We start from the raw sequence: 22,524 nt of genomic DNA on the forward strand, positions 1-22,524 counted from the left end.
AAGGGCCACGAGCCACATGTGGCTGTACACAGATCAACGCGGCTCAACTCGTATTCGGAATAATCTTCCAGCGGTGCACGAGCCGCCCCGAAATCGAGGAGACTATCATGCTCCTATTCCGGGCCAGCCCACCAACTGTCACCGCCTCCAGTCGGCAGCGTCCCCATTTCAACTCCTTCCAGTGTACACTCGTGCCAATACAGCGAGAGCACTGAAGGGAAACATGTCCTACAAAGTGGAAATTGACTCGTTTGGAAATTTCCGTGATAGCGACCAGCGAGTAATTACTCTTCGCGGTATCAATCTTGCCGCTGACTCCAAGTTACCGGCTAGTCCGCCCACGCCATCGCATGTGTCGGAGCACTTTTTTGATGGTGATAATGTGTCCTTTGTTGGACGTCCATTTCCTTTAGACGAGGCTGATGTACATCTTGCGAGAATAAAGAGTTGGGGATTTAACGTCATTCGCTATGTCTATACCTGGGAGGCGCTTGAGCATGCGGGGCCGTAAGTTGTGTCATGAGACTTCTCGAGGTTAGAACCTATATTAACTCGGATTTTTATTAAATAGTGGAAAATATGATCACGAGTTCATTCAGAGCACTATTGCATTTTTGAGAAAAATAAAGGCCTGCGGATTCTACGTGTTCATGGATCCCCATCAGGATGTGGTATGTTGCGACTGCTATGCGGATTGAATGCCTCGCTAACTCGACGTAGTGGAGTCGATTTTCTGGAGGATCCGGTGCACCTATGTGGACCTTGTATGCGACAGGATTGAATCCAAGAGCGTTCGCAAAGACCGAAGCTGCTGTAGTCCAAAATACTTGGCCAGATCCTGCCTCCTTTCCACGCATGACATGGGCAACTAATTATGATAGACTTGCTTGCCTTACTATTTTTACACTGTTTTGGGCAGGAAAGGATTTTGCCCCGAAATGTGTAATTGACGGACAAAATATTCAGGACTATTTGCAGAGTCACTTCATTAACGCTATTAAGCACTTTGCACAGCAGGTGTATGAAGATGGCGATTTGGGCGACGACTTCATACTTGGATGGGAGTCAATCAACGAGCCTTTCCGTGGTTTTCTGGGAAATAGAAACCTAACAGTTTATCCCGAATATCAGAAACTTCAGTCGTACACCTCCCCTACGCCTTTCCAAGCCATCCTGTTGGGCAGCGGTCGAACACTTGATATCGGCGTTTACGATTTTGGACTCCTTGGGGCTTACAAGGTTGGCACTCAGGTCGTTAATCCCGATGGACACTCTGCATGGCTCCCCGAAGACTATGACGATTCACGATATGGATGGAAGCGCAGTCCAGAATGGAAGCTTGGTGAGTGTGTCTGGGCGCAACACGGCGTGTGGGATCCAGAGACGGATAGCATTTTACGTCCGGATTACTTTCTGGATAGTCCAGATGGCACGCGACTTGATGGCGAATCGTGGGCCGACACGTACTTCATTGGGCACTGGAATATGTTTGCCGACGCCATCCGATCGGTCCGTCCAGAGACAATGCTGTTTTGTCAAACTCCCGTTCTAGCAGTGCCGCCTAATTTTGTGGAGCTTGGTGCATTAAGACCTCGCATGGTGTTTACTCCTCATTTCTATGACGGGCTGACACTTATCCGCAAGCACTGGAGTCGGTTCTGGAATGTTGATGTCGTCGGTGTACTGAGAGGCAGATACTGGAGCCCAGTGTTTGCGCTCAGATTTGGCGAGACCTCTATCAGAAACTGTCTTCGTGACCAGTTGAAGACTTTGAAAATCGAAGGACTTGAAAGCTTTGGTGTTGGTGTCCCTTGTATGATGAGCGAAATCGGTATTCCGTATGACATGAATGATAAGAAAGCTTTTGTCGACGGTGATTATTCGGCGCAAATTCGAGCACTGGACGCTAATATATATGCATTGGAAGGCGCGAAATTGCATCATACCTACTGGGTCTATGCATCCTGTAACTCACACAAGTGGGGCGACCATTGGAACGGCGAAGATCTCAGTTTATGGAGTCCGTCTGACGTGAAGCACAGAATGAGTGGCTCACCATACTCATATTCGCTCATGCCTTCCGACTCTAGTTTAATCGGGGCCAAGCAGTACTCTCTCTCAGACGAATCGCAGATCACGGACACAATAGGTTCCCGGGCTGTCGAGGCGTTTTGTCGTCCGTTCCCGCTCGTTACAGTTGGCGTTCCTCAGGAATACGGATTTGATATTAATAATGCCGTGTTCACTATGGAAATCTATGCTGAGGAGGAAGTCGCCTCCAAGCTTGTACCCTCAGAGATTCATGTTCCGGATTTCCACTATCCCAACGGAGACCTCCAAGTCGAAGTCTCGTCAGGCCGCTGGGAGCTCGACAGGCCTAACCAGATACTGCGATGGTGGCATGATGGTGGGAAGCAGACAATCCAAATTATTGGGATTAGAGGTGGTCAGAGAATGAAGAAAGAAAGTAATCCTTATATTGACTTCTGTGCGGTCTGTTCATAGAGTTAAACCTGTTATTCTATCGTGAATTTTTGTTGTTGCTATGGGAGCTTGTCCACGGTTGGGTTAGGTATTATGTGTACGTACGGATGGTGTTAGGTCGGCAATCACGAGGAGTATATGTGTTGGAACCATTGGTAGTTTACGTTGTTTTTCGCGCGCATAGCCAAACCGAATCGAAGCACGCAATAACATGTTGAATTAATTGATACATGTAACGTACATTGCATACTAGCCAGGCGCTGCTATCTAAGCATACACATTTCGTCTAACCGTGTGAGCCGTCCTTTCCTTCCATGTGTGTGGATGTGATTGATGCTTCATGGTCACTGCGTCCCATTCTAAAATTTGCCGGATTATCTGTAACAATCGATTTTATTATTTAGCGAGCACTTTTAGTGTCCTCGAGGATAACAAAGGTAGGTGCATGCAATCTATTTCCAATCAGCACAAAAATTCTCGTTTCTCTGCACGCCCACGAAATAACGAACCTTCCGTCATGGTACACAGGCTTGCCATCGGCCCAGTCCGGATGATCTTTCATAATTGCCTTTTCTCTCTCGATAGTAGCGTAGTGTCGTCGGACAGTGTCACGGTCCGCTTCGGCTTGTAAGAGTGGGACAAGATGTATTCTCGCCCATGTCTTTTCCCGCTTTTCTTCCCTGTTTCCGGTACACTATTAGTACCACAACGCAAAGATGACTCCGGTGAATTTTCTGTCTTTTGCCGTAGAATTGAGAGCGATTTAACGAAGGAGAACGTACCTGGCGACGCGCATAGCGATTGAAAGTCTCCAGAACCCAAATAAGCTCACCGCGCCCATTATACCCAGATAAATCGAAGGCCGAAAACCCCGCGATGGAAGATTACGCTATCATTTCCACTACATTAGTCTCCATCATAATTTCTAGTTCGTCATCCTCGCGCAAAGAATTCGAAATCTTGTCGAGATAAGAATATTGAACGTACCCTCCACTGAATGGCATCATATCCGCCCTTTGGCGGGAGATCCTGTGAAGTAGACATATTTTATATAAAGTAATCCGGAGTTAAATCAACCTCGCAGTTGCTAGACGCCTGGCAGTCCTGTTATTGCCGTTTAAATCTGAATGAAAGTCGATCGAGGTTGCCCCGGTTGCCGCAGGGTAAGCTCGGGATTAGCCAATCACGAACGGGCAAATGCAAAATCAGGTGACTTGGTAACGAGTGACTTCGACCCTTTTGACAGAAATTATCACCCAGACTGTCACGAGCAAAAATTCCGTGCGGCTTAAATCTATATAAACCTTATTCGGCACAGCTACGAGCAAATATTCACAAGACCACACAGAGTTCCTTTCACTCAGCTCGAAAACAATATTACTCAAGCCGGAGGCAAGACCGGCTAGTGAATGTTCACTACAGTAATTGGGTTGGAGCTGTTAGGACCGTCATGACAGACGAAGCTGTGGACCGGCCAGGTCCAACCACTGTCGGAATACCATCTCCACAAGCATCGTCCAATGCCGAGCCCAAGCGGGCTCCATTACCTGAAGGCATGTCCCGCAATGCATGGAAACGCGAACAAAAGAAGCAGAAATGGCTAGAACAAAAAGACGCAAGGAATAAGTACAAAAAGGAAAAGAAGAAGCAGAAGAAGCAGTTGCAGAACAGTAAAGATGAAGGAAGTGAGAAATTGGAGGTTGGGATAGTGGGACTGGGATCCGGGGAGCTAGTAAAGAGAAGGAAGAATGATATGTTGCAGCCGGCGCCGATCACGATTTTGATCGATTGTGGATTCGACGATTTGATGACTGAAAAGGTACTCCAAATGGCCAGATCGCTCAAAATTCAGACGTTAACAAGATTACTGATAGGAGAGTCTATCGCTGTCTTCACAGATCACGCGATGTTACTCCGAAAACCGGCGCGCTGTCGTCCCGGTCAATTTGCGAGTCAGCTCGTTCAACGGCAGCCTGCAGGAGCGATTCGACTCAGCTTTGAAGCAGCAATATAAATATTGGAAAGGAATATTATTTTCGCCGATTGAATACGAAGTACCGGAGTCGGACGAGGAACGGAGTCGGATTATTTACCTATCGTCGGACTCGGATGAGACTCTTACCGAGCTGGAGGATAACAAGACTTATATTGTTGGTGGTATTGTCGACAAAGGAAGATATAAGGTGCTACTATATTTAATTACTGATGCGTTAACAGGCTAACTATTCGTAGAGTCTATGTCTCAACAAAGCGAACAGCCAAAAGATTAAAACCGCCAAACTTCCAATTTCAGAATTCATCAACATTTCGGGAAGGAAAGTCCTGACGACGAACCACGTCGTTGAAATCATGCTGAAATGGATCGAGTTGCGTGACTGGAAGAGCGCCTTCGAGATCGTGATTCCACCACGGAAACAGGAAGGATTCGAAAGCGCCCGACTAAAGCGGAAGCGAGAAGGTGATGTGCAAACAGAAGATCTTGAAAATGACGGAGTAGACGAGCAAAAGGATGGCGAAACTTCCATGGTGGCAGTAGATGACTGATAGGGATGATATTCATTGTCCGTGATGGACAATAACTTGTCCTGTATAGTTTACAACAATGCGATCACAACATCTTCTATTTATCCATATGAATGACTAAAAATCTAAGGATTCCCCATTTTCCTGATCCAATTGCCGTTTTTCTTTCATTTCCTCTTTCATGAGGTCTGACACAAATCGATGGAAGTACTCCACATATGGTTTCAGTGAAGTCTTCTCGTAATCTGCAAGTGGTTAGTATTGATATTAGACGAGAATGCAAGTCAATCTTACCAGCCAGCTTTTCTGAAGATTCACTTGTTCCGTGTGTAGCATCATATTCGTCGATTTCATCGATCAGCTGTGAGACAGTGGGAACGTCCATGGGATCAAACGTCTCGGGGCGCGCAGAATTTATGGGCACACAAACGCGGCCAGTGCCGGGATGAATACAGAATGGCGATTTCAGTAAATGATTTAGATGCTTGGAGACCTCGGCATCAAGTCGAGGGTACAAGTACTCCAAGACCACGTCTTGCTTAGCTTCCTTCAATTCTTTGGCGTCGAGGGACTGGCATTTGTTAGCAAGCTTGAAGATAGAGGTATCGCGTCACACACCTTTGAGACGCCCTGTTGCGCTAAGCTGTCGATATCTGCCCATTTGCTGGCACTAGACTGATCTGATGTCGTTTCCCACCTTTTCTTCAATTCCTGGTTGAGCGCTTTGTCTGGGAGCAGCTTTAACAGCTTATCTACATGTTCTGGTGCTCTCCATGGATCCTGGTCAACGAGGATTGTTGATGAAAAACTTTCACGGAGAATGTTCAAGCTTCGACTAGACACATCGTCAGTCAGTATAGATCGCGATCATTCGACCGCGCCGACTTACGTTACCATAGGATGCAATGGCCGCTTCAAATTGACCTTCTTGTTGCTCTGCGCACCACCTCTCACTAACTCCAAATACGAGGCAACTGCTCGTCTCTTCGCATCATCCAGCTCTCTAGCCCTCTTATCGCAAACCCAAGCATGCGCACCACGGCGACCGGAATACACCCATAAAACGTGCTTAAACCCGAAATCCACACGCAACGCAACATCCAACACCTTAATAGCCACAGTGATAAAGTTCCAGCACTTGTTGCAAATTTTGGTACCGGAGCAGCACGTGCGAATTTCGTCATAATCAGTCATGTCGATATCGAAAACGAGTTCTTTTTCTAATGGTCTGAATGCAGCCTTTCGTACGATTTTGCGATCACGAGGATTTGCGGAATAGACCGGTCCGATTTCGAAACGAGACGGGTTCAGTCTAATTACTTCTTTTTTCATCGCATCGTAGGTCGGAAAAGATTGGTACCGGAGATACGCGTCGTTCTGGAGTGTGAATGCGATTTCACGGTTTGTAAAGGAGGATGTCGGTGAAGGGAAGTGATTAAGCCATTGGAATAGGGCTTTGAAGGGGAATAAGCGTTGATAGAACATTTCCATTAGTTCTGGAGTTGCGCCTGGGCCGGCCGATTGGATGGCACTATGCGGTGGTATATTCACCGATGGTCGCGATTCAGGGACTGAGGTCGCAGCAGCTCTGGTAAGGTTCCCCATGTCAGTGATCCGCCGCTCGCAAGCTAGACATTACTCACTCTATTTCTTCTTCCGTGAATTCTTCAAATTCAAATTGTCTGTCATCATTGTCATTCATATCATTCAGGTTCGCGGCATCATGAACACCGACAGCAGGCGGACTAGACGCTTCAGCTGCATCACGTTCTAGTTCGTGAACAGCCGACGACGAGGACTGAGGAGAACTCGACTCCTCCATCCCTATTTTCTCGATATCGCCTTCAAAATGCGGCATCTTTTATGGACGGCTAACGACGATGAATGATATATTGCGAGCTGTCCCTGTATCGTTAAGGCGCGTTGAGATCCAACGATGGGAAAGCCTGCTCCTGCGCGACGCGTTCAGCGCGTCCATGGCGCGTAAGATATTACCCGGACTGATACTGAGTTTCGGTGCAACGCGTCAAAACGTGCGATTGTCCTCCATCTAATTCCTATAGGTACTCAATTTATTCAATATCAATGTGTCACCATCATATTCATTTGTCTCCCTCACGATCTTAGCCATTCGTATGCTTGACACAGGTGCCGCAAGACTTGCTCCATGGCCGCAACAGACAGGGTCAAACCTGGGGCCTCGCTCGAACAGTTGAAACTTGACATTAAGAATTGGGAATATGAGTTTAAGAATAGATTTGGTCGACAACCGGAAAAGAAGGATGTCAAGCAGAATTCTGAGATAGGTAATTATTCCTAATCTATGCGGATCCGCTGTTCTCAGCTGACTCTCTTCAGCTGCAAAGTATAAGGAGTATCAAAAAGCCAAGCAATCGACGACAGGATTGAAAGAGAATGCTAAAGAGGAAGATGCACACTGGCGTCGTGATCATCATCGAGATCGTCAGTCCCGAACCGGTTATCGGCGTCGCTCGCAAGATGTGAGAGAAGCGTCGCCCTCACCTACAAACGATTATTGTCACACTCCGAATCGCGTCAAGGACCAACCACGTCATCAGCACAGTCAATCTTCTACTCTTACAAAAAGTCCGTCGAAAGTAGAGTATGACTCCCCGTATGTTGAGAATTCTGTGCGTCGGCAAAAAGTAACTGTGATCGGACCGACCCCACAGGCTGAGGGCCGTGTGTTGGGAATATTTGATATAACGAATAGTCCAAACTATTTATCTCAATCGCAGCAGACACAAATACTGCCGCCAGCTTCGCCTTCTCCGGCGTCTATGGTGTTACTATCGACGCCGACCAAGACGGCCACGATGACGACACCGTCTAAGGTTAATCGCCAACGAACGCCACAGTCAGTTACTCCGTCGTATTTTAGACCGTTAGATACAAATAAAATATACATGACACCTTCACCTCTGAAACCTAAGAAGGTGTCGAGAGGTTTGACGTCCATACTTGCTGAATTGCGACAGATGCAGGACGAGGAACTCGACGAGCAGGAGCGTATCATGCTCGAGATAGAGGATTGCATGCCTCACATCGACAATATTTCTACGAAAGTCAGCGTGGATGGCGTGGAGAATGCGGTGGATCTCGAGCATAGCGCATATCATTTGGGAGAGATAAAGGAAGGAGACTCAGAGTTGCTTCTCAGAGAGTCGAAGCAGAAAGAGGCAATGAGAGAGAAGGCCAAGTACACGAAGGCGAAAACGCAGAAAAGAACTACGAGGAGAGTAATAAGTAAGTCGCTGAATTATGATTGCCTGAGGGACAGAACTGATCATCGCAAGTGCGACCGGCCAAACTAACAACTGGGTTTGCATATAAGGACGCGCAAGAGCAAATGGAAGAAGCACAGTCCTGTGCAGAAGAAGACGGTGACGAAGATGGGGACTCTAGCGGGAAAGAGCATACAGTTGCCAAAATTGCCGGGCAAAATGGTGATGTTGCGAATAAGAAGCGCAGATCCTCACGCAAACCGGGAAGCGTCTCGCAAAACTTCCAGCGACTGAAGCTGCGAAATAAAAGTGGAAAGCGGTTCTCAAGGCGTCGGAAATAAATGCGTAGGATTCGCAAATCAGGTTGTCACCAACGACCTTAAGCCTTAAAATAGAGCTGGGAACCGAAGCAGCCGCGGCGTTTCGCGTTGTTATGGAGTAACTGCATATTACAGTTTATTGTCGATGTGCGAGAAGATGTCAGAGGATCCCCGATAGACTGCATTTAGTCCGGATATTGTGTGTGCTTTTATATATCTGAGGCAAAAAATCTGTCCTATTTGAGCGCAGCTGATGTTCCTTCATAACCTTGGCGACGACAACTAATACAATAGACCCGATAAGCCGATTTGTTGTTAGCCGAATTTTTTTTTTTTGTAAAAATTCATGCCTCACTTCTCATAAGCCGATATGGATTACTTGTAACTAAACATTGGATCGGCTTAACGGGGTTTGAGTTTTTCTGCGCAAATGCGAGGCATAGAAATCCCGGTGTTCGCAAAAAGACTTCGGCGAACTGATGTATTAAAGTTTAGCGAATGGATTTATGTCTAAAGTCCTGTGAGGCGGTGCTGTGGCGTGGTATCTCTCGGGGATCGTATTGACCCTGACACACGCGGCCTACTCGTCCAATCCTGGTCATTATATCACCACTTTTCGCTCATTCGAAGTTCCGATCCGTTTCTCTGCCGCGTTGCTCTAGTAGTATGGTCATTCGCCGCTGACAGCTGCTGCATCCTGACGGCCCCATGAAGACCTTTCGCATAGGTATCCGCCAACAACTCACGGCCCTCGTCTGCATCTGCGTTCTGCTCTCACTCGGCGTGCTCGCTATGGTGCTCGTATGTGTCTGTGGTCATCTACTATATCTCTTGTATTAACTCTACCACCAGGCTGTTGTGACGCAGAATTATGTGCTGAGTCTGCGGGCGGAGCGCCTCGAGCTCGTTGCGCAACTCAAGTCTTCACAGATCGTCCAGGCGATCGTCTTCTACATCTCGTCGGCCTCCTCCATAACTACCCGCAGTACAATCCAATCAGCGCTTGGCCGATATAATGCCGGAAACCACTCGGAATCCAACTGGGCGGTCGCCCTCTCGTCGTTCCAGATTTCTTTAAACTCTGAGGACTCGACCATTGCGGCTGGCCTGTACAGTAACGACTTCGTCAGCCTGCTCAACGCAACAAACAATTACACCGATACGGCAGTCGTCCTGAGCTTGCCTGATGCTTTGTATCCGCTGCAGCAAAACCGGACCGCACCTGACAGCCTCACTCTATTTGGTGGCATCATCCGAGGCCCGTATCCCTCTGCTGACGAAATTGTCATGTCCGTCACAGTCCCAGTCCTCAACTCGACAAAATCTGGTACCACCGAGGAACGGACAGCTGGCTATATGACTGTGGTATATAACGCTTATCAATTCCTCTCAGTCGTCAACGACACGTCTAGCCTCAGCGAGCGAGCTCAATTCTGCGTCCTGGGACCATACCCAACTGACGCGGCTGACGCGACGTCATTCGTCTACCTTCTGCCTCCAACATATGACAAGGAGCTTTTTGGCGAGGAATTTGCGTTCGAAACCTATCCCGCAGTCCAAGAAGCTCTGATGGAAAAATCGACTGGCGCCATGATCAAGGCACGAAATCCTTTAGAGTCAAACATCTCAGTAGGCTACGCGCCAGCTGACGTGTACTTTGGCAATTGGGCTATCACTGTCGAGGTTTCCAGCTCTGACGTCTACCAGCCAATCCATTATCTTCGCGACATTGCAATGGCCACCGTCTTCAGTCTGGCGGTCTTCATGTGCATCATAACACTCCCGATCGCCCATTTTGCCGTGAGGCCAATAGTTCGTCTGCGCGCTGCAACAGAGCAGGCCACGTCTTCGTATTACAATGACTCTAGCAGTCAGCAAAGTCTCACATACCGCGGTGGTCCAAATGCCGATAGCGGTGGTAGCGGTGGTAGCGGAGAGGGCCGGCTCCACAAACGCCGTCAGCGCGACACTGACTCGGAGGTCCACGTGTCGAGTTTCCGGATTCCAGGCATGGTTCCACAGAAACGGAAACCGCTTTTCTCGGATGAATTGACGGAGCTGACCACGACCTTTAACGAAATGACGAAAGAGCTTCGCAAACAGTACGAGAATCTTGAAGAGAGGGTGAGCGAGAGAACAAAAGAACTAGAGGCCGCAAAGCTTCAGGCAGAGGCGGCGAATGAGACTAAGTCTGTGTTTATTGCGAATATCACTCACGAGCTGCGGACACCTTTGAATGGTATTCTTGGCATGACGGCCGTATCGCTGACGGAGACCGATCCGCATAGGATACGAAAGAGCTTGAATATTATCTACAAATCTGGCGAACTACTACTACATCTTCTTACCGATCTGCTGATTTTCTCGCGGAACCAGCTCGGCAAGATATCCCTTGACGAGAAAGAATTCAAGATGATGGAGATTGTTTCTCAACTCAGAGCCATCTTCCAGAAACAAGCATCATCCGTTAAAGTCGATCTTACCATTGACTTACTGCCACCGCGGATCGAATCGATGGTTCTTTGTGGCGATGCCAACCGCGTACTACAAATCATGATCAACCTCGTATCCAACGGTCTCAAGTTTACACCCGAAAACGGCGCGATTCATGTGCGAGTGATATGTTTGGGCGCCGCTCCGAATGACTCTGTCGTTTCCAATTTGAAAGCGAACGGCGACACACGGCATATTAACAGCAAATTCAGCGAACACAATGACCACTCGTCCATTTGGAACGAGAAACGCCCGTCTGGTAACATCGACGATATCGAGGTCGCGGATGTGTCTGTGATGTCTGATACTAACCGCAGCAGAAAGAGGAACGGCACTTTCTCGAAGCAAGAATGGCAGTCATCGACGACCTTCGATGCTTCTGGTTCGTACGATAACGAGAAGATCGAGACCCTATCATCCTCTTTAGCGGTTTCCGAGCTACCTCGATTGTCGCGGCCAATGAAGCGGCAATTGAGTATAAGTATTCCGCCATCCGATCCAAAGCCAGGGAGCACGTCACCCATCCGCACCGCACGTACTAGCAAGTCTTCGACTCTTGCAGTCAGTACGACCGGCAACGGGTTAGCAACCTCCGGAGGCGGCACGTCACTACGCCGGTTGGGCCACAGTCTACACCTCTCTCAATCTCTCCGAAACCACACTGCTCTAGACTCCACCCTAGCAGGAAGCGGTCAGGTTGCCTCGTACAACGCGTCCCTCTCGCCGCGTTCTGTGTCACCATTGACGCCTCAGTCCTCAGTCAATATTGTCGAAGGCGATTCTGGACAGTACCTTCTTTTCGAATTCCAAGTTGAGGACAATGGTCCGGGCATTCCTGACCATCTGCAGCAACGAATCTTCGAGCCATTCACCCAAGGTGACCAAGCTCTGTCAAAGAAATATGGCGGCGCAGGACTGGGTCTGTCGATCTGCAAGCAGTTAGCGGAGTTGATGGGTGGTACTATCGAATTAGAGTCTGTCGAAGGTGTCGGATCGACTTTCACATTCCGGGTGCGGTTGCGGTACGTGAAGGATATCGCGCTATCTGTTACGGAGCAAGAGTTCTACTCCGAGTCGACTGCACAGACTCCCGGAACCGCGACGCAAGTCGATTCGGCTGGTGCGGGCGGTGGATCACTGGCTGGATTGGGCTCCAGCTCGTACTTCTTAAGCAAGGACTCAGCATCGAACGGTAGTGCCATACCAAATGACGATGACGGCACGAGCAGTATAATCTCCACAACGTCGTCAGTCCGATCTTTATCCTCGAGCCTAAAGATTGGTATGGCCAATGGTGACGTCGCGAGATTGGTCTCGCCGGAGCGGAAGAAGATACATATTTTAGTTGCAGAGGACAACACAGTGAATCAGCAGGTCGTCCTACGCATGTTGCGTCTGGAGCAGATTAGGAGCGTGGTGATCGCCAAGGATGGGTACGAAGCAATTGAGAAGGTGAAAATCTCCCGCGACGCCGGAACGTATTTTGACATCGTCTTTATGGATATTCAAGTATGTTTGCTCTGTCTTTCACTGCACTTAGGTTTGGTACTGACAAGCGTCTAGATGCCCAATCTTGACGGTCTACAAGCCACCAGGGTAATCCGCCAGGAACTGGACTATCGGTACCCAATCGTGGCGTTAACCGCATACGCTGACGACTCAAACGTCAAGGAATGCATGGACGCCGGGATGAATAACTTCCTCACCAAGCCAATAAAACGGGAGCAGTTACATGATATTTTAGACGAGTATTGCGATCAGGCGGTCCGACAGGCTCCATCTTCATAGATTCCAGTATACTTAGATCTTGACATTTAGATGCATCTTCGCCGCAGAGTAAGAAGTTTCTTTTTTAGTTAGTACTGATTTTACGGGATTAGGATTTGTTCGGGTGTTCTTGTAGAATGGCACGGAAAAGTTAAGGTTTGCTTGGTAACAGCATACGATTCATTTAAATCGGTTTCATTGGATATTTTCAGGGTAGAGATGGTTTACTTGTTAAAAGGATGCGATTTACTAGATTGTCTGTGTAAAATGTGCTTGTTTCGTTCTGTATTTTTCTGCAAGTGTAGGTCCAGGAGACAATATGAGAAAATCTATACCATCAATTATGTCGTGCCCAATTCTAAATACGAACGCCCAAAAAATGCCCACTATAACAGGTCTCTAGTATATATTACAACTCATAATCATCGTCAACATCAGGTTTAAGCTTCTCGACAATGACCATAGACAACACGCCAACCGGTAGCGCATACATCAATCGGATATGCAATCCCTTGAACAACGCCCTCACTATTCCTTCCTCCTTTATCAAATTTTGGGCAACATTGAGAAGGCCGTGTTGATCGTCAGGTCGCATGCGTTTGATTTCGTCTGAGAGAGCTAGCTGTTGTCGCGTTTTGATGATGTCGAAGAAGTTGGAAATTGATTCACCGCCAACAGTTGCGATGGAGGATGCAATTGCGTATTGTGCCGCTGTTAGGTCGCGAGAGATTGGCACTGAGGATGCGGAGGATGCCGGGTATTCATCCGGAAGTTCGGTGTATGATGGTCGGCGCATAATATTCTTGAGATTTTCCTGCGAGTGTTAGTGACGCTCACTGTGTTCCCTCGTGGATAGAATAATCGTACATAGATATACCAGTAGAACACAGAATTCGGAGTGTATATCAGGAGACTCTATGAGATCCGTTAGAAGTCCCTTGGTAAGTCACCTACATAGCTTACCATCCAGTATCCCCTAAAGAAACTCCTGAGTCCTTCGTGCTTGTACATATTCTTGATCAGTTCGCTCGTCGACTCGTGACCTGACCCATTCTTCAATTGTAAGCGACCCTTGATGTTCTCCATCGGCGTAAATAATACGCTACTCGTAATCTATACCGTTGTTCAGATATTCGGAGATTTCGCGAAGTTACAGACGGAAGAATATCTACCTCCGCGGCCACACCAGACGCAACATAATTCAATCCCGAGTCCGCGCCAAGATACGGCGCAAATTCCTTCTTCGCTTGGCGGTATGACACGAGGTACAATGCGTATGCGGGGGTACTCAATAATGTTGAGATGGTTACGCCTCGCCAGTACTGCCGGAATGGGAGGATATAGCTCGTTGATATGGACGTTTGTCGGAGCGTGAGCAAAGTGTCGACTAACGATTGTTGGTAAGCAGAACACAGTAGAAGAAATAGAGAATCGACGCACATGGATGGAAAACTACTGCGCTGCCGACTGAACCTGCACTAAGGAGATATTAATAATCTCGAATTCTGTTGTTAACAGACGTGTGGCAATTTACACAGCAGCCGAAATCGTAGCAAAATCCATAGTCCGCGGCAGTTCGACACAATACTCGTCCGCAGAATCGAGTAGACAGAAACCCTGACGATTTTGTTCGTCTTTGCGAACGCTGTCGCAAATCTGGGAGCCCCTGTTTCCCCCGACTCGAGGCAGAACCGGGCGATCGCGATAAGTCTGTGCGGCTCGACAATGTTTTGACAGGAACCAGCAATCCGTCTGCTTAGACAGGCCATCAGTGATTCCAAAAACACCAAAAATACCAAAAAATAGAAAACTTGTCTATAACTTATGATTGGAAATTTCTGAATCCAAATACACGACAACCCTATAATACATATATACAAATCATAGTTGCTAATGCAAAACGCCGACCATGATCACAATAAGCTAACCACAGCCAAGCCAACATAATACTACCCCTCCGGCTTTAACTTCTCGACGATTACCATAGACAAAATCCCCGAAGGCAAGGAATACATCAACCGGACATGCAATCCCTTAAACATCGCTCTCACAATCCCAACCTCCCTTATCAAGTTTTTGGCGACTTTCCAGAGTCCCAATTGATCGTCTGGACGGAGACGGCTGACTTCGTCGGCTATTGCCAGCTGCTGTCGCGTTTTTAGGACGTCAAGAAAGTTAGAGGCGGTGCCGGCTGCAGTGCCGGAAACGGCAGACGCGATGGCGTATTGTGACGCTGTGAGGTCTTGTGACGACGAAGTAGACTCGGCGAGAGATGTGTTGAGCGCGTTTGTGCTTTTGAGGTAAATTTTCATTTTCTCCTATAATCATAGTCAGCCACATTGTCGTATATCTATATCGACAATGAGTTTACATAAGTATACCACCAGACGATAGAATGAGGCGTGAAAACGGCCAAGCCCTGGACAGTTCATAAGTATCGCCTCGCAGACCCAACCAACTCAACATACCACCCAGTAGCCGCGGTAGAACCCTTTCAATCCTTGCGTTTGGTACATTTGCTTGATCATCGCCCATGTACCGCCAGTCTTCGACTCTGATTTCAGCTGCATATTACCTTTGACGACTTCCATCGGTGTCCACAGCACACTGCTCGTGAACTACAGAATTAGCGTCTACTTTGCAACGGCCTGACCGACCACTTCAACTAACCTCCGCTATAGCTCCACTGGCGATATAGTTCAATGCGGTATCATTTCCGAGATATGGTTCAAGGTCTTTCTTCGCTTGTCGGTATGATACTAAATATATCGTGAACGCAGGGGTTGTAAATCCGACGGCAGCAGGAAGACCGCGCCAGTACTGTGCGAATGGGAGGCGGTAACCAGTTGCCACTGACGTTTGCTGTAAGGTTCTGATTGTGTCCACTAAAATGCATGCGTTAGCAGGATGAAATTTGAGCGACAAATGACAATGCCCGAGGAAGTAGTATAGTCAATCACCGAATTCCGTCCTATCCAACGAGCAACTGCTTCACGTCCGATCAGGAAATTAGGCAGCAAGGGCAACTTACATGGATGAAACGCGACACGACTACCGACCGCACCAGCACTATAACAAGGCTACGGGTTAACGCCCGTATTGTCCATATCCTAAACCCTTCCGTCCTCAGATTGGTCGCCGAATTGCAACGGCGTAATTGCAAAAAAAAAAAATTTCGACTTACACGGCAGCGGCAATTGTAGCCAAATCCATCTTGAATCACCCACCGAAAACGGTTTTACTCCTGTTCCGCTTTAAACGCTATCCGATATTCCTGGGGCAGCAATACTCGATGTAGAATGGCAATTTATCGACAATTGTAAAGCGCCATATCGAAATATACTTGCTGTGCGCTATCGACGACGACTAATAGTTAATGGGTTGCGATATCGATGCTGCCATCGGAAGAATTGAGTTTTCCGGGGCGATATGTATTGAGTCTACATCTGCCCTAATTTTTCGACGGCTGCTTCCAGAAGTTGGTTGCGTTACCCGGCGTAGCGTGGCTGTGCGGCTCACAAAGAATTTTGGGCGTGCAGTTGGCTTAACTAACCGAATCGAATTAATTATTCAATCTCTATAATTCCTCAGTCAAAGGGGCTTCTCCTCAAAATCAGCAGCCATGCCACCGAAGAAAGAGGCCGCAAGAAGGCACCGACGAAAGCGTCAGCGAAAGTCGCGGACTGAAGGTGCGGTTGCATCTGCGTTATTGCAATTTCTGACATTGCCGTTATTAATAGGGGTAAACAGATTTTTCGGATTCCTCGTCGTCCGATAGTGAAACGAGAGATCAAGTCAAGGAGCAGGAGAAGGAAGGGCGCGGCTATGACGAATCTGAGGAAGATGAAGTATGCTTATGTGCACTGCCTGAGAGAGTTGTCTGACGACATTAGACAATGGCGGACTTAGGATCATCATCTGACCGTGAGGACGACAATGAAGTTAATGCTAAGGACGAGGACTCCGCCGCTTCTGTCCTAATGGTATGCCCTTTCCAGAACGCGAGCTATGCTATCACGTCGTCTAACTTATTTAGCCCAATGCGGGGACAATGATGAATTTACTTCCAGAACTAGAAAAAGCGAACGAAGACGATATAAAGAACTACTACCGAAGTTTTGTCACACGAGAGTTCGGCGAGGAGTTGAAGAAGATCGAAGAAGATGTGAATGACGAGGCAGAGTACTTACGTATTCTCGGGGAAGCGGTCACTGCGGGTCTGAATGTATTCGATGAGAAAGAAAAAATACAATTGACCAGGCGCAACAAGATGGAAAGAAATCAACATTAGTCCGGCGCGGAAGTGTACGTTATGTGAGGGTTTATTGAGGCGTTCGGGTACATTGCATTAACTTGATCTTGTTTGGAAATACTATGCGTGTAAAATGCAGGCAAGTAAGCACGCACCGACATCGCACCACTAAATGAGCCGAACTATGTAACAACGATTGAAGCAACAGTGATGTTGCCGACTATACCGAACCCTGTACTATTCCGTAAACCATTCCAATACAACAAATGACAAACGCCCCATAACCAAGCCACCCGATATCATATCTCAAACTGGCATAATGTTTTAATTACTCCTTTCATCAGTTCTCGTCGTCCTCACTCATCTCCTCGCACTCGTCTGGTGGATCATGATCCTGCTCATACCGCAGATACCGCAGCGCGTCTCCAAGAATCCAGTCAAGATCCTCAAGCGAAACCGGTCTGGCTATGTACCCGCCGTATCCCACAGGGAGAAAGCACCGTTTCTTCCCAGAACTATCAACGATGACTATGACATCCATTGCATGCCGGCCGCCAGCGATAGGATGCAATGCACGGCAATATCGGGTCAGGTTTGTTTTAGGATCGAAAACAATTGGAATACCGTAAGGGTTTTTGAGATCAGGAGATGTGACGCTGACTGCGTATATTGAGGCGTCGAACTCTCGCCTGAAGAAACTAGATAGCGCACTACAGTATGTTAGGAAAAGAAATTGCAGAGAGCCTGCTCGTTTACACACCTTAGAGCACGAATATGATGATCATGGCCCTGGCCGTAGAACGCAAATATCTTTGGCCCAGACGACTGTCGCAACAGAGCGTACATCGATACCCTAAACGAAACTGTCGATCCAGGCATGAAGGCAAAGATGCCTAGATAGTCGCCCGGATTGAATACCTGCGAGTCTTGGGGATTCTGAACGTACGAAGGCGCTACCTCGGCCATAGCTTGAGATCTCGAGCGCTTGCGGATAGATGGAGCTGATCTGGTAGGCGTCGCTGATCCTGAGGCAGATCGTGACGAGCACGCGACTGAGGGAGGTAGCAGATTCGACAGTGAATTAAAATCCTGCTGCGATGGCGTTCTCGTAGGCGACGACGACAATGAGCACGACGATCGAGTGCGTTTTACTGATTGATTTTGCAGACAGAGAGGGGAAATAGAGTGCGGCGGAGTTGGCTGCGGGACGTTGGGAGCGTGATCAATATCCATCAATGTCATCGCTAAGCTGGGTCAGGATTCTCTCGCTGCGTTAATCGATCCGGACTGCTGAGAAATCTCGACTGTAAACCGGCTACAATGTGCTCCGTACGGTGGAGATAACTCGATATATATCCAGATCCACTTCGATTATACTTGCGCCAGTGCAGGAGTTCCTTTTCCACTGTGGTTGCTGAGGGAGCGGTTATTGCGATCAAGAGTAATACGATGTTGCAGATGTCGGCAAGAAGAGCTTTTAGCCGCGGAAAATGCTATGGCATTGCTGACGCCGGTATGGACGGCATTATAATAGTGTTATTTTTCGGCGAGTGATGCCGTTCGGGCAAGGTTTTCGGGAGGGGCCCCCATCAAAATGTTAATGCTAGCATGTGCCAACTGTGTTTACTTTTGCCCAAATGTAGACGAGAATAAAAATTCGTGTCGATCGTCTCATGACTACCGATCCACTTCAGCACCTGCCGCCTGAGTTAATCACGATTATATTCACAGTGATATTTACTTTTTTTTGTCCACCTGCAAGTGGAGTTGTTCTGCTCCTTGAGGCAGTTTTGCTACGACGTCATCAATTCCGGCACTAACATAGGACTTAATTTGCAGCTACTTACTGAATAATCAGCCTCTCATGCCATCGCAAACTCATAGGCCCAGTCGGTACCAGTCAGTACTTGCGGGGGGTCACCTGGCTCCGCGAGACAATCTTAGTGACACTTAGTGAGGCGTGACAAGCCCGACTCCAGCCCTAGGTTTAATACGTCGAAACCTCCCAACCCAACCTTTAGTCGACATCCGACGCCAGCCTAATGTCCATGGTTGCATCTATTCGACGGCTATCTCGTACGGGATCACCAGGTTAGTAGTCACTGGCACTCCTTCACAAATGCAGAGCTGTGGGCATGACCGGCAGTCAATACAATACTGTACAGGAGTCATTGATCTGGGTCAGATTGCCTCTAGCCCCACACGTGTCTTGCATCCCCGGCTACGTCATTGCTTCCCCGCTCTGTCCCGTAGCAAACGAGATTTTCTGCGCCAGCTCAGCTAGATTCCGGTACTGCTCAGTCTGTCTGGCTGCGATATATCGCGCCTGACTGCGTAAGGGCCTCCATCCTCGTGTGCTATCTCGGTCCACATAAACCAAATCTGACGTAAGCGCAAGGTCGATCAGCGAGTCATACACCTTGTTCGCGGTTGTATTTCTAAGCATCGCTGGCGTTCGAGCCCTCTCGTCGACCTGCGTCTTAAGATATGCGACTGCCGTGTCCGTCCATGTCGAGCTGTTGGTACTTGGCAGGCTCCCTTGGTCCTGTAGATATCTCACAGTGGCTTCCAAAGCCGAGATCTGTCCATGATTGTCAACTGGATTTTCAATATGCCAGTCCAGATCGCTTACCTGTTTGTTCAAAATGTCAACTTCCTCCGCACTGGCTGCCTGCGCCTGACCCTCAAGCTTCTTTAATTCCTTGGATGCTGATTCATTGACCGCTGCCAACTTCCTCAGCTCATGTGCCTCGTCTTCAAGTGCTTTCATCTCCCTGCGCAAGGAGTGCACCTTGACCTCCAGCGCATTTTCATGCGCGGCCCTCTCTGCCATCTCCCTCTCAACTACACTAAAACCCTCTAGTCTCTCTATGCTCTTCTGAAGCCTAGAGTCAAGAACGCTGACCTTAATCGACGACTCCTCGAGTTCCTTGTCCTTGAGACGGATCTGTGTTGCAAGTTGATTAATTTCTTCATTTAATTGGACTACTTTTGTTCTTGCGTCCTTATTGGCAGCGTCGTGCTCGCGGAGTTCTTCTACCTTGACAAGCCAAGGAGCGCGTGCTTTCTCATCTATGAATACTTTAGATAATGCAGTTGTGAAAGTTAGAACTGTACGCTTACATATCCTGCTGCCATTAGGGCTCGCTATTATGGCGACAAATTCACGCATCTTGGTCATCATACTCTTGATCGTAGCCGTGACTGACGAGAAGAACGTTCCTGAGTCGCCTGTGTTCTCAGCTTCCTTTGACATGATTTCTTGGATCCCACTATAGCCGATCTGCTTGTATGACTCGACGTCTTTGTTGAACGCTAATGTAACGCTGAAACAGACCTATGCGTTATTAGAAAGGTGGACGCTAGTCAACTTCACATACGTACATTACGGACATATGTACACGACAAGTTAGAACTCGCGTGAATAGCTGACAATATACGCTGCGCGCCATCCGTCGGTGCTCTCAGAGACGCTTTCCATTCCTCGACAATCGCTTGCGCTTTATTCGTCAGGACTCTGACACTCTTGGCATGTAAAACAAGTGCCTCCGCTTGACTTTTGAAAGTACGAGCCAGTTCTTCTTCATATGTCGTATTGCAACCATCTTCTGAGCCTCCACCAAGTTCCCCTGCCACAATCATGAGCAAATATTGAGCAATGATAATCACACTGTCGATGTAGCTTTGAACGCACTGCAACTGCCCACAACATTCCTGCGTCCGCATCTCCCCGGCCTGCACCTCCAGTTTAGTCGCCCCCAAGCTCTCAAGAACTCCGAAACTCTCCTGTAAACTACTCGAAAACCCATTCTCATTGAGTTCGTAGCTCCGGAGACTGTTGATTGCTTTATCCAATAGTACTTCAATTGGTGCAATATCCTCGATCAACGGGCCGTAGTTTTCAAACTCGAAAACATCACACACAGATATCGCGGTCGCAAAATGCGAGCACAGAGCCGATATGCTGGTGAGTTTATCGCAGATTTCGGTGCCGAGAGCCAAAGTCACGAAGGCTTCCGATTCTGATGCCATATTATCTCGTAAAACTGAAACAACGAGGTTTGATTTGAAGCTTATGCGCCGGAATGCTAGCAATGTCTTGATTGCTTCTCTTATCGTAGCCAATGAATCGGGAATAAATGACTGTTTTCCTAATTAGCCGATGCAGTGGCGCTCACTGGCGAATCATACCTTAACAATTGATAGATGGTCCAAAGCTTCTTGTGCATCGAGTTTCCGCAACTCTAGATCAATCGTCTTAACCTGAATCTTCAAGGCAGAAGCTTGCAACTTGTCGTTTAGGTCATACATTTCGCGAGTTCTGCGATCGATCTCAGCAGATTCGGCCTCACCCATGGATTTCTCTGTTCGTAACTGATCCAAGTCACTAACAAGGTTAGTGTCTGATTTCACAAGAAAACGACAAAAGTTACCTCTGTAACGACGCAACAAGCTCGCGAAATCTGCCTACTGTATATTCATAGTCGGCAGTTGTATCCACAAACTGAGACATCCGCTCCGTTTGTTCTTGTAATAGCATATCCCGGTAATCTGTTGTCATTAGCCGGTGAACACCTGCCGTATCACACTAGGTTCGAACCTATTTCTTCGCCCATTTGTTTCGCCGACTCGAGATGATTGGCTTCAATTTCGTCATTGATCTCTTTCAAAGTCTCCAAGTCTTGTATAGCAGTTCTCATCTCCTCGACCTGCTCACTCAAAGCTAAGTTTTTAACCGTCAGCTCGTCAAGCATCTGCTCTGCTCCAAAAGCTATGTCCAATTGCTGTCGCAAATTATCTGCTATTTCTTCCGTTTGCCGAAGCTGTGATATTGCAGCCTCATATTTCTTCTGTAATTGCGTATAAGTTTCCACATCTCTCTGTAGTCGTTTAATCTCAGCCCTTGATTCTGCGTCGTCGGCTGCTGTTTGATCCCTAAGCCTAATCAGGGCCTCTTTGAGTCTCTCGTTCTGTTCCTCAAGATGTATGACCAAGGTAAAGTCTCTTTCCCCTACTCCAGATCCTTTCTTAAAATCCGCATTCTCCTCCTTCAATATCTCCGCCTCCAACAGTGCCTCCTCAAGCTGTGCCTTCACACTATTTAGTTCATCCCTCAGTCTCTCCTCCTGCTCCTCAGCAACCTCCCTATCGAGCGTAATAATCTCAAACTGGTGCGTTCGCTCCGTCAAGATGTGTTCAACCTCATTCTTTTCTGCCTCTAATTCGCGCACACGCGCCCGCAATTCCTGCTGTGTGTCAAACATAGGCTTTATCTTCGCTTCTAGCCTCGAGATAATTCGCTCAAGCTTCTCACGTTCTTGTCTCAGTCGTTCTAAATCGAGAAGTCGGTCACGGTCCTCCGCGCGTTTGCGCTCGAGGACCCGAAGCTTGGACTGTAGGTCCTCAATTTCTCGGCTCGCCGACATGATACTCGCTGGAC

General features: G+C 47.9%; 10 protein-coding genes across 10 annotated transcripts; 4 read left to right on the top strand and 6 right to left on the bottom strand.

Annotated features, from left to right (window-relative positions):
* The first annotated feature begins 52 nt into the window (after positions 1 to 52).
* Positions 53 to 2,713, top strand: POJ06DRAFT_219848 (glycoside hydrolase superfamily). The gene is made up of 3 exons (XM_056185600.1): positions 53 to 507; positions 572 to 671; positions 721 to 2,713. Exons 1-3 carry the CDS (start codon positions 224 to 226, stop codon positions 2,503 to 2,505), a joined length of 2,169 nt encoding a protein of 722 aa, XP_056045195.1. The 5' UTR covers positions 53 to 223; the 3' UTR covers positions 2,506 to 2,713.
* POJ06DRAFT_247755 (GRIM-19) lies at positions 2,714 to 3,629 on the bottom strand. The gene is made up of 4 exons (XM_056186939.1): positions 3,472 to 3,629; positions 3,267 to 3,373; positions 2,994 to 3,164; positions 2,714 to 2,936 (listed from the first exon to the last, which is right to left on the bottom strand). Exons 1-4 carry the CDS (start codon positions 3,526 to 3,528, stop codon positions 2,885 to 2,887), a joined length of 387 nt encoding a protein of 128 aa, XP_056045196.1. The 5' UTR covers positions 3,529 to 3,629; the 3' UTR covers positions 2,714 to 2,884.
* A 305-nt stretch (positions 3,630 to 3,934) lies between these two features.
* On the top strand, positions 3,935 to 5,028 carry POJ06DRAFT_193780 (guanine-1-methyltransferase-domain-containing protein; the record flags this gene model as incomplete). Its single annotated transcript, XM_056184926.1, has 3 exons — positions 3,935 to 4,303; positions 4,359 to 4,667; positions 4,717 to 5,028. 3 exons carry the CDS (start codon positions 3,935 to 3,937, stop codon positions 5,026 to 5,028), a joined length of 990 nt encoding a protein of 329 aa, XP_056045197.1.
* Positions 5,029 to 5,124: 96 nt separating this feature from the next.
* POJ06DRAFT_193717 (uncharacterized protein) lies at positions 5,125 to 6,865 on the bottom strand (the record flags this gene model as incomplete). The annotated part of the gene is made up of 5 exons (XM_056184922.1): positions 5,125 to 5,252; positions 5,302 to 5,578; positions 5,626 to 5,842; positions 5,897 to 6,595; positions 6,651 to 6,865. The coding sequence occupies 5 exons, from the start codon at positions 6,863 to 6,865 to the stop codon at positions 5,125 to 5,127; spliced, it is 1,536 nt and encodes a 511-aa protein (XP_056045198.1).
* Positions 6,866 to 6,893: 28 nt separating this feature from the next.
* POJ06DRAFT_70136 (DNA replication/checkpoint protein) lies at positions 6,894 to 8,755 on the top strand. The gene is made up of 3 exons (XM_056191426.1): positions 6,894 to 7,313; positions 7,366 to 8,274; positions 8,325 to 8,755. Exons 1-3 carry the CDS (start codon positions 7,175 to 7,177, stop codon positions 8,591 to 8,593), a joined length of 1,317 nt encoding a protein of 438 aa, XP_056045199.1. The 5' UTR covers positions 6,894 to 7,174; the 3' UTR covers positions 8,594 to 8,755.
* Positions 8,756 to 9,136: 381 nt separating this feature from the next.
* On the top strand, positions 9,137 to 13,158 carry POJ06DRAFT_247763 (uncharacterized protein). Its single transcript, XM_056186940.1, has 3 exons — positions 9,137 to 9,373; positions 9,425 to 12,574; positions 12,629 to 13,158. Exons 1-3 carry the CDS (start codon positions 9,281 to 9,283, stop codon positions 12,851 to 12,853), a joined length of 3,468 nt encoding a protein of 1,155 aa, XP_056045200.1. The 5' UTR covers positions 9,137 to 9,280; the 3' UTR covers positions 12,854 to 13,158.
* Positions 13,159 to 14,518, bottom strand: POJ06DRAFT_247766 (mitochondrial carrier domain-containing protein). The gene is made up of 6 exons (XM_056186941.1): positions 14,367 to 14,518; positions 14,273 to 14,310; positions 14,005 to 14,219; positions 13,796 to 13,945; positions 13,700 to 13,747; positions 13,159 to 13,646 (listed from the first exon to the last, which is right to left on the bottom strand). The coding sequence occupies exons 1-6, from the start codon at positions 14,393 to 14,395 to the stop codon at positions 13,242 to 13,244; spliced, it is 885 nt and encodes a 294-aa protein (XP_056045201.1). The 5' UTR covers positions 14,396 to 14,518; the 3' UTR covers positions 13,159 to 13,241.
* A 109-nt stretch (positions 14,519 to 14,627) lies between these two features.
* POJ06DRAFT_247780 (mitochondrial carrier domain-containing protein) lies at positions 14,628 to 16,271 on the bottom strand. Its single transcript, XM_056186942.1, has 6 exons — positions 16,017 to 16,271; positions 15,864 to 15,901; positions 15,503 to 15,717; positions 15,301 to 15,450; positions 15,204 to 15,251; positions 14,628 to 15,150 (listed from the first exon to the last, which is right to left on the bottom strand). The coding sequence occupies exons 1-6, from the start codon at positions 16,043 to 16,045 to the stop codon at positions 14,782 to 14,784; spliced, it is 849 nt and encodes a 282-aa protein (XP_056045202.1). The 5' UTR covers positions 16,046 to 16,271; the 3' UTR covers positions 14,628 to 14,781.
* Positions 16,272 to 17,273: 1,002 nt separating this feature from the next.
* POJ06DRAFT_70278 (uncharacterized protein) lies at positions 17,274 to 18,779 on the bottom strand. The gene is made up of 2 exons (XM_056191428.1): positions 17,845 to 18,779; positions 17,274 to 17,794 (listed from the first exon to the last, which is right to left on the bottom strand). Exons 1-2 carry the CDS (start codon positions 18,324 to 18,326, stop codon positions 17,425 to 17,427), a joined length of 852 nt encoding a protein of 283 aa, XP_056045203.1. The 5' UTR covers positions 18,327 to 18,779; the 3' UTR covers positions 17,274 to 17,424.
* A 526-nt stretch (positions 18,780 to 19,305) lies between these two features.
* On the bottom strand, positions 19,306 to 22,510 carry POJ06DRAFT_193558 (dynein associated protein-domain-containing protein; the record flags this gene model as incomplete). The annotated part of the gene is made up of 7 exons (XM_056184916.1): positions 19,306 to 19,665; positions 19,717 to 20,156; positions 20,208 to 20,421; positions 20,469 to 21,227; positions 21,276 to 21,471; positions 21,518 to 21,635; positions 21,685 to 22,510. The coding sequence occupies 7 exons, from the start codon at positions 22,508 to 22,510 to the stop codon at positions 19,306 to 19,308; spliced, it is 2,913 nt and encodes a 970-aa protein (XP_056045204.1).
* Between the last annotated feature and the right edge of the window lie 14 nt (positions 22,511 to 22,524).

This window comes from Lipomyces tetrasporus (genome assembly GCF_029532465.1).
Source record: "Lipomyces tetrasporus strain NRRL Y-64009 chromosome Unknown POJ06scaffold_3, whole genome shotgun sequence".
In the NCBI taxonomy this organism is placed as follows: Eukaryota; Fungi; Ascomycota; class Lipomycetes; order Lipomycetales; family Lipomycetaceae; genus Lipomyces; species Lipomyces tetrasporus.

Coding starts and splice junctions, on each gene's coding strand:
- POJ06DRAFT_247780 (XM_056186942.1), bottom strand. CDS start 16,045: ATGGATTTGGCTACAATTGCCGCTGCCGT. Junction 15,902..16,016: donor GCTACAATTGCCGCTGCCGT/GTAAGTCGAAAT, acceptor GCCTTGTTATAG/TGCTGGTGCGGTCGGTAGTC. Junction 15,718..15,863: donor TCGTGTCGCGTTTCATCCAT/GTAAGTTGCCCT, acceptor CATGCATTTTAG/TGGACACAATCAGAACCTTA.
- POJ06DRAFT_247763 (XM_056186940.1), top strand. CDS start 9,281: ATGAAGACCTTTCGCATAGGTATCCGCCAACAACTCACGGCCCTCGTC. Junction 9,374..9,424: donor GCGTGCTCGCTATGGTGCTC/GTATGTGTCTGT, acceptor CTCTACCACCAG/GCTGTTGTGACGCAGAATTA. Junction 12,575..12,628: donor TCGTCTTTATGGATATTCAA/GTATGTTTGCTC, acceptor ACAAGCGTCTAG/ATGCCCAATCTTGACGGTCT.
- POJ06DRAFT_247766 (XM_056186941.1), bottom strand. CDS start 14,395: ATGGATTTTGCTACGATTTCGGCTGCTGT. Junction 14,220..14,272: donor CGCAGTAGTTTTCCATCCAT/GTGCGTCGATTC, acceptor AACAATCGTTAG/TCGACACTTTGCTCACGCTC. Junction 13,647..13,699: donor TGTTCTACTGGTATATCTAT/GTACGATTATTC, acceptor TAACACTCGCAG/GAAAATCTCAAGAATATTAT.
- POJ06DRAFT_247755 (XM_056186939.1), bottom strand. CDS start 3,528: ATGTCTACTTCACAGGATCTCCCGCCAAAGGGCGGATATGATGCCATT. Junction 3,374..3,471: donor ATGATGCCATTCAGTGGAGG/GTACGTTCAATA, acceptor TGGAAATGATAG/CGTAATCTTCCATCGCGGGG. Junction 3,165..3,266: donor ATCGCTATGCGCGTCGCCAG/GTACGTTCTCCT, acceptor TACCGGAAACAG/GGAAGAAAAGCGGGAAAAGA.
- POJ06DRAFT_219848 (XM_056185600.1), top strand. CDS start 224: ATGTCCTACAAAGTGGAAATTGACTCGTTTGGAAATTTCCGTGATAGC. Junction 508..571: donor GCGCTTGAGCATGCGGGGCC/GTAAGTTGTGTC, acceptor TTTATTAAATAG/TGGAAAATATGATCACGAGT. Junction 672..720: donor TGGATCCCCATCAGGATGTG/GTATGTTGCGAC, acceptor AACTCGACGTAG/TGGAGTCGATTTTCTGGAGG.
- POJ06DRAFT_70136 (XM_056191426.1), top strand. CDS start 7,175: ATGGCCGCAACAGACAGGGTCAAACCTGGGGCCTCGCTCGAACAGTTG. Junction 7,314..7,365: donor CAAGCAGAATTCTGAGATAG/GTAATTATTCCT, acceptor GACTCTCTTCAG/CTGCAAAGTATAAGGAGTAT. Junction 8,275..8,324: donor AACTACGAGGAGAGTAATAA/GTAAGTCGCTGA, acceptor GATCATCGCAAG/TGCGACCGGCCAAACTAACA.
- POJ06DRAFT_70278 (XM_056191428.1), bottom strand. CDS start 18,326: ATGACATTGATGGATATTGATCACGCTCCCAACGTCCCGCAGCCAACT. Junction 17,795..17,844: donor CATCATATTCGTGCTCTAAG/GTGTGTAAACGA, acceptor AACATACTGTAG/TGCGCTATCTAGTTTCTTCA.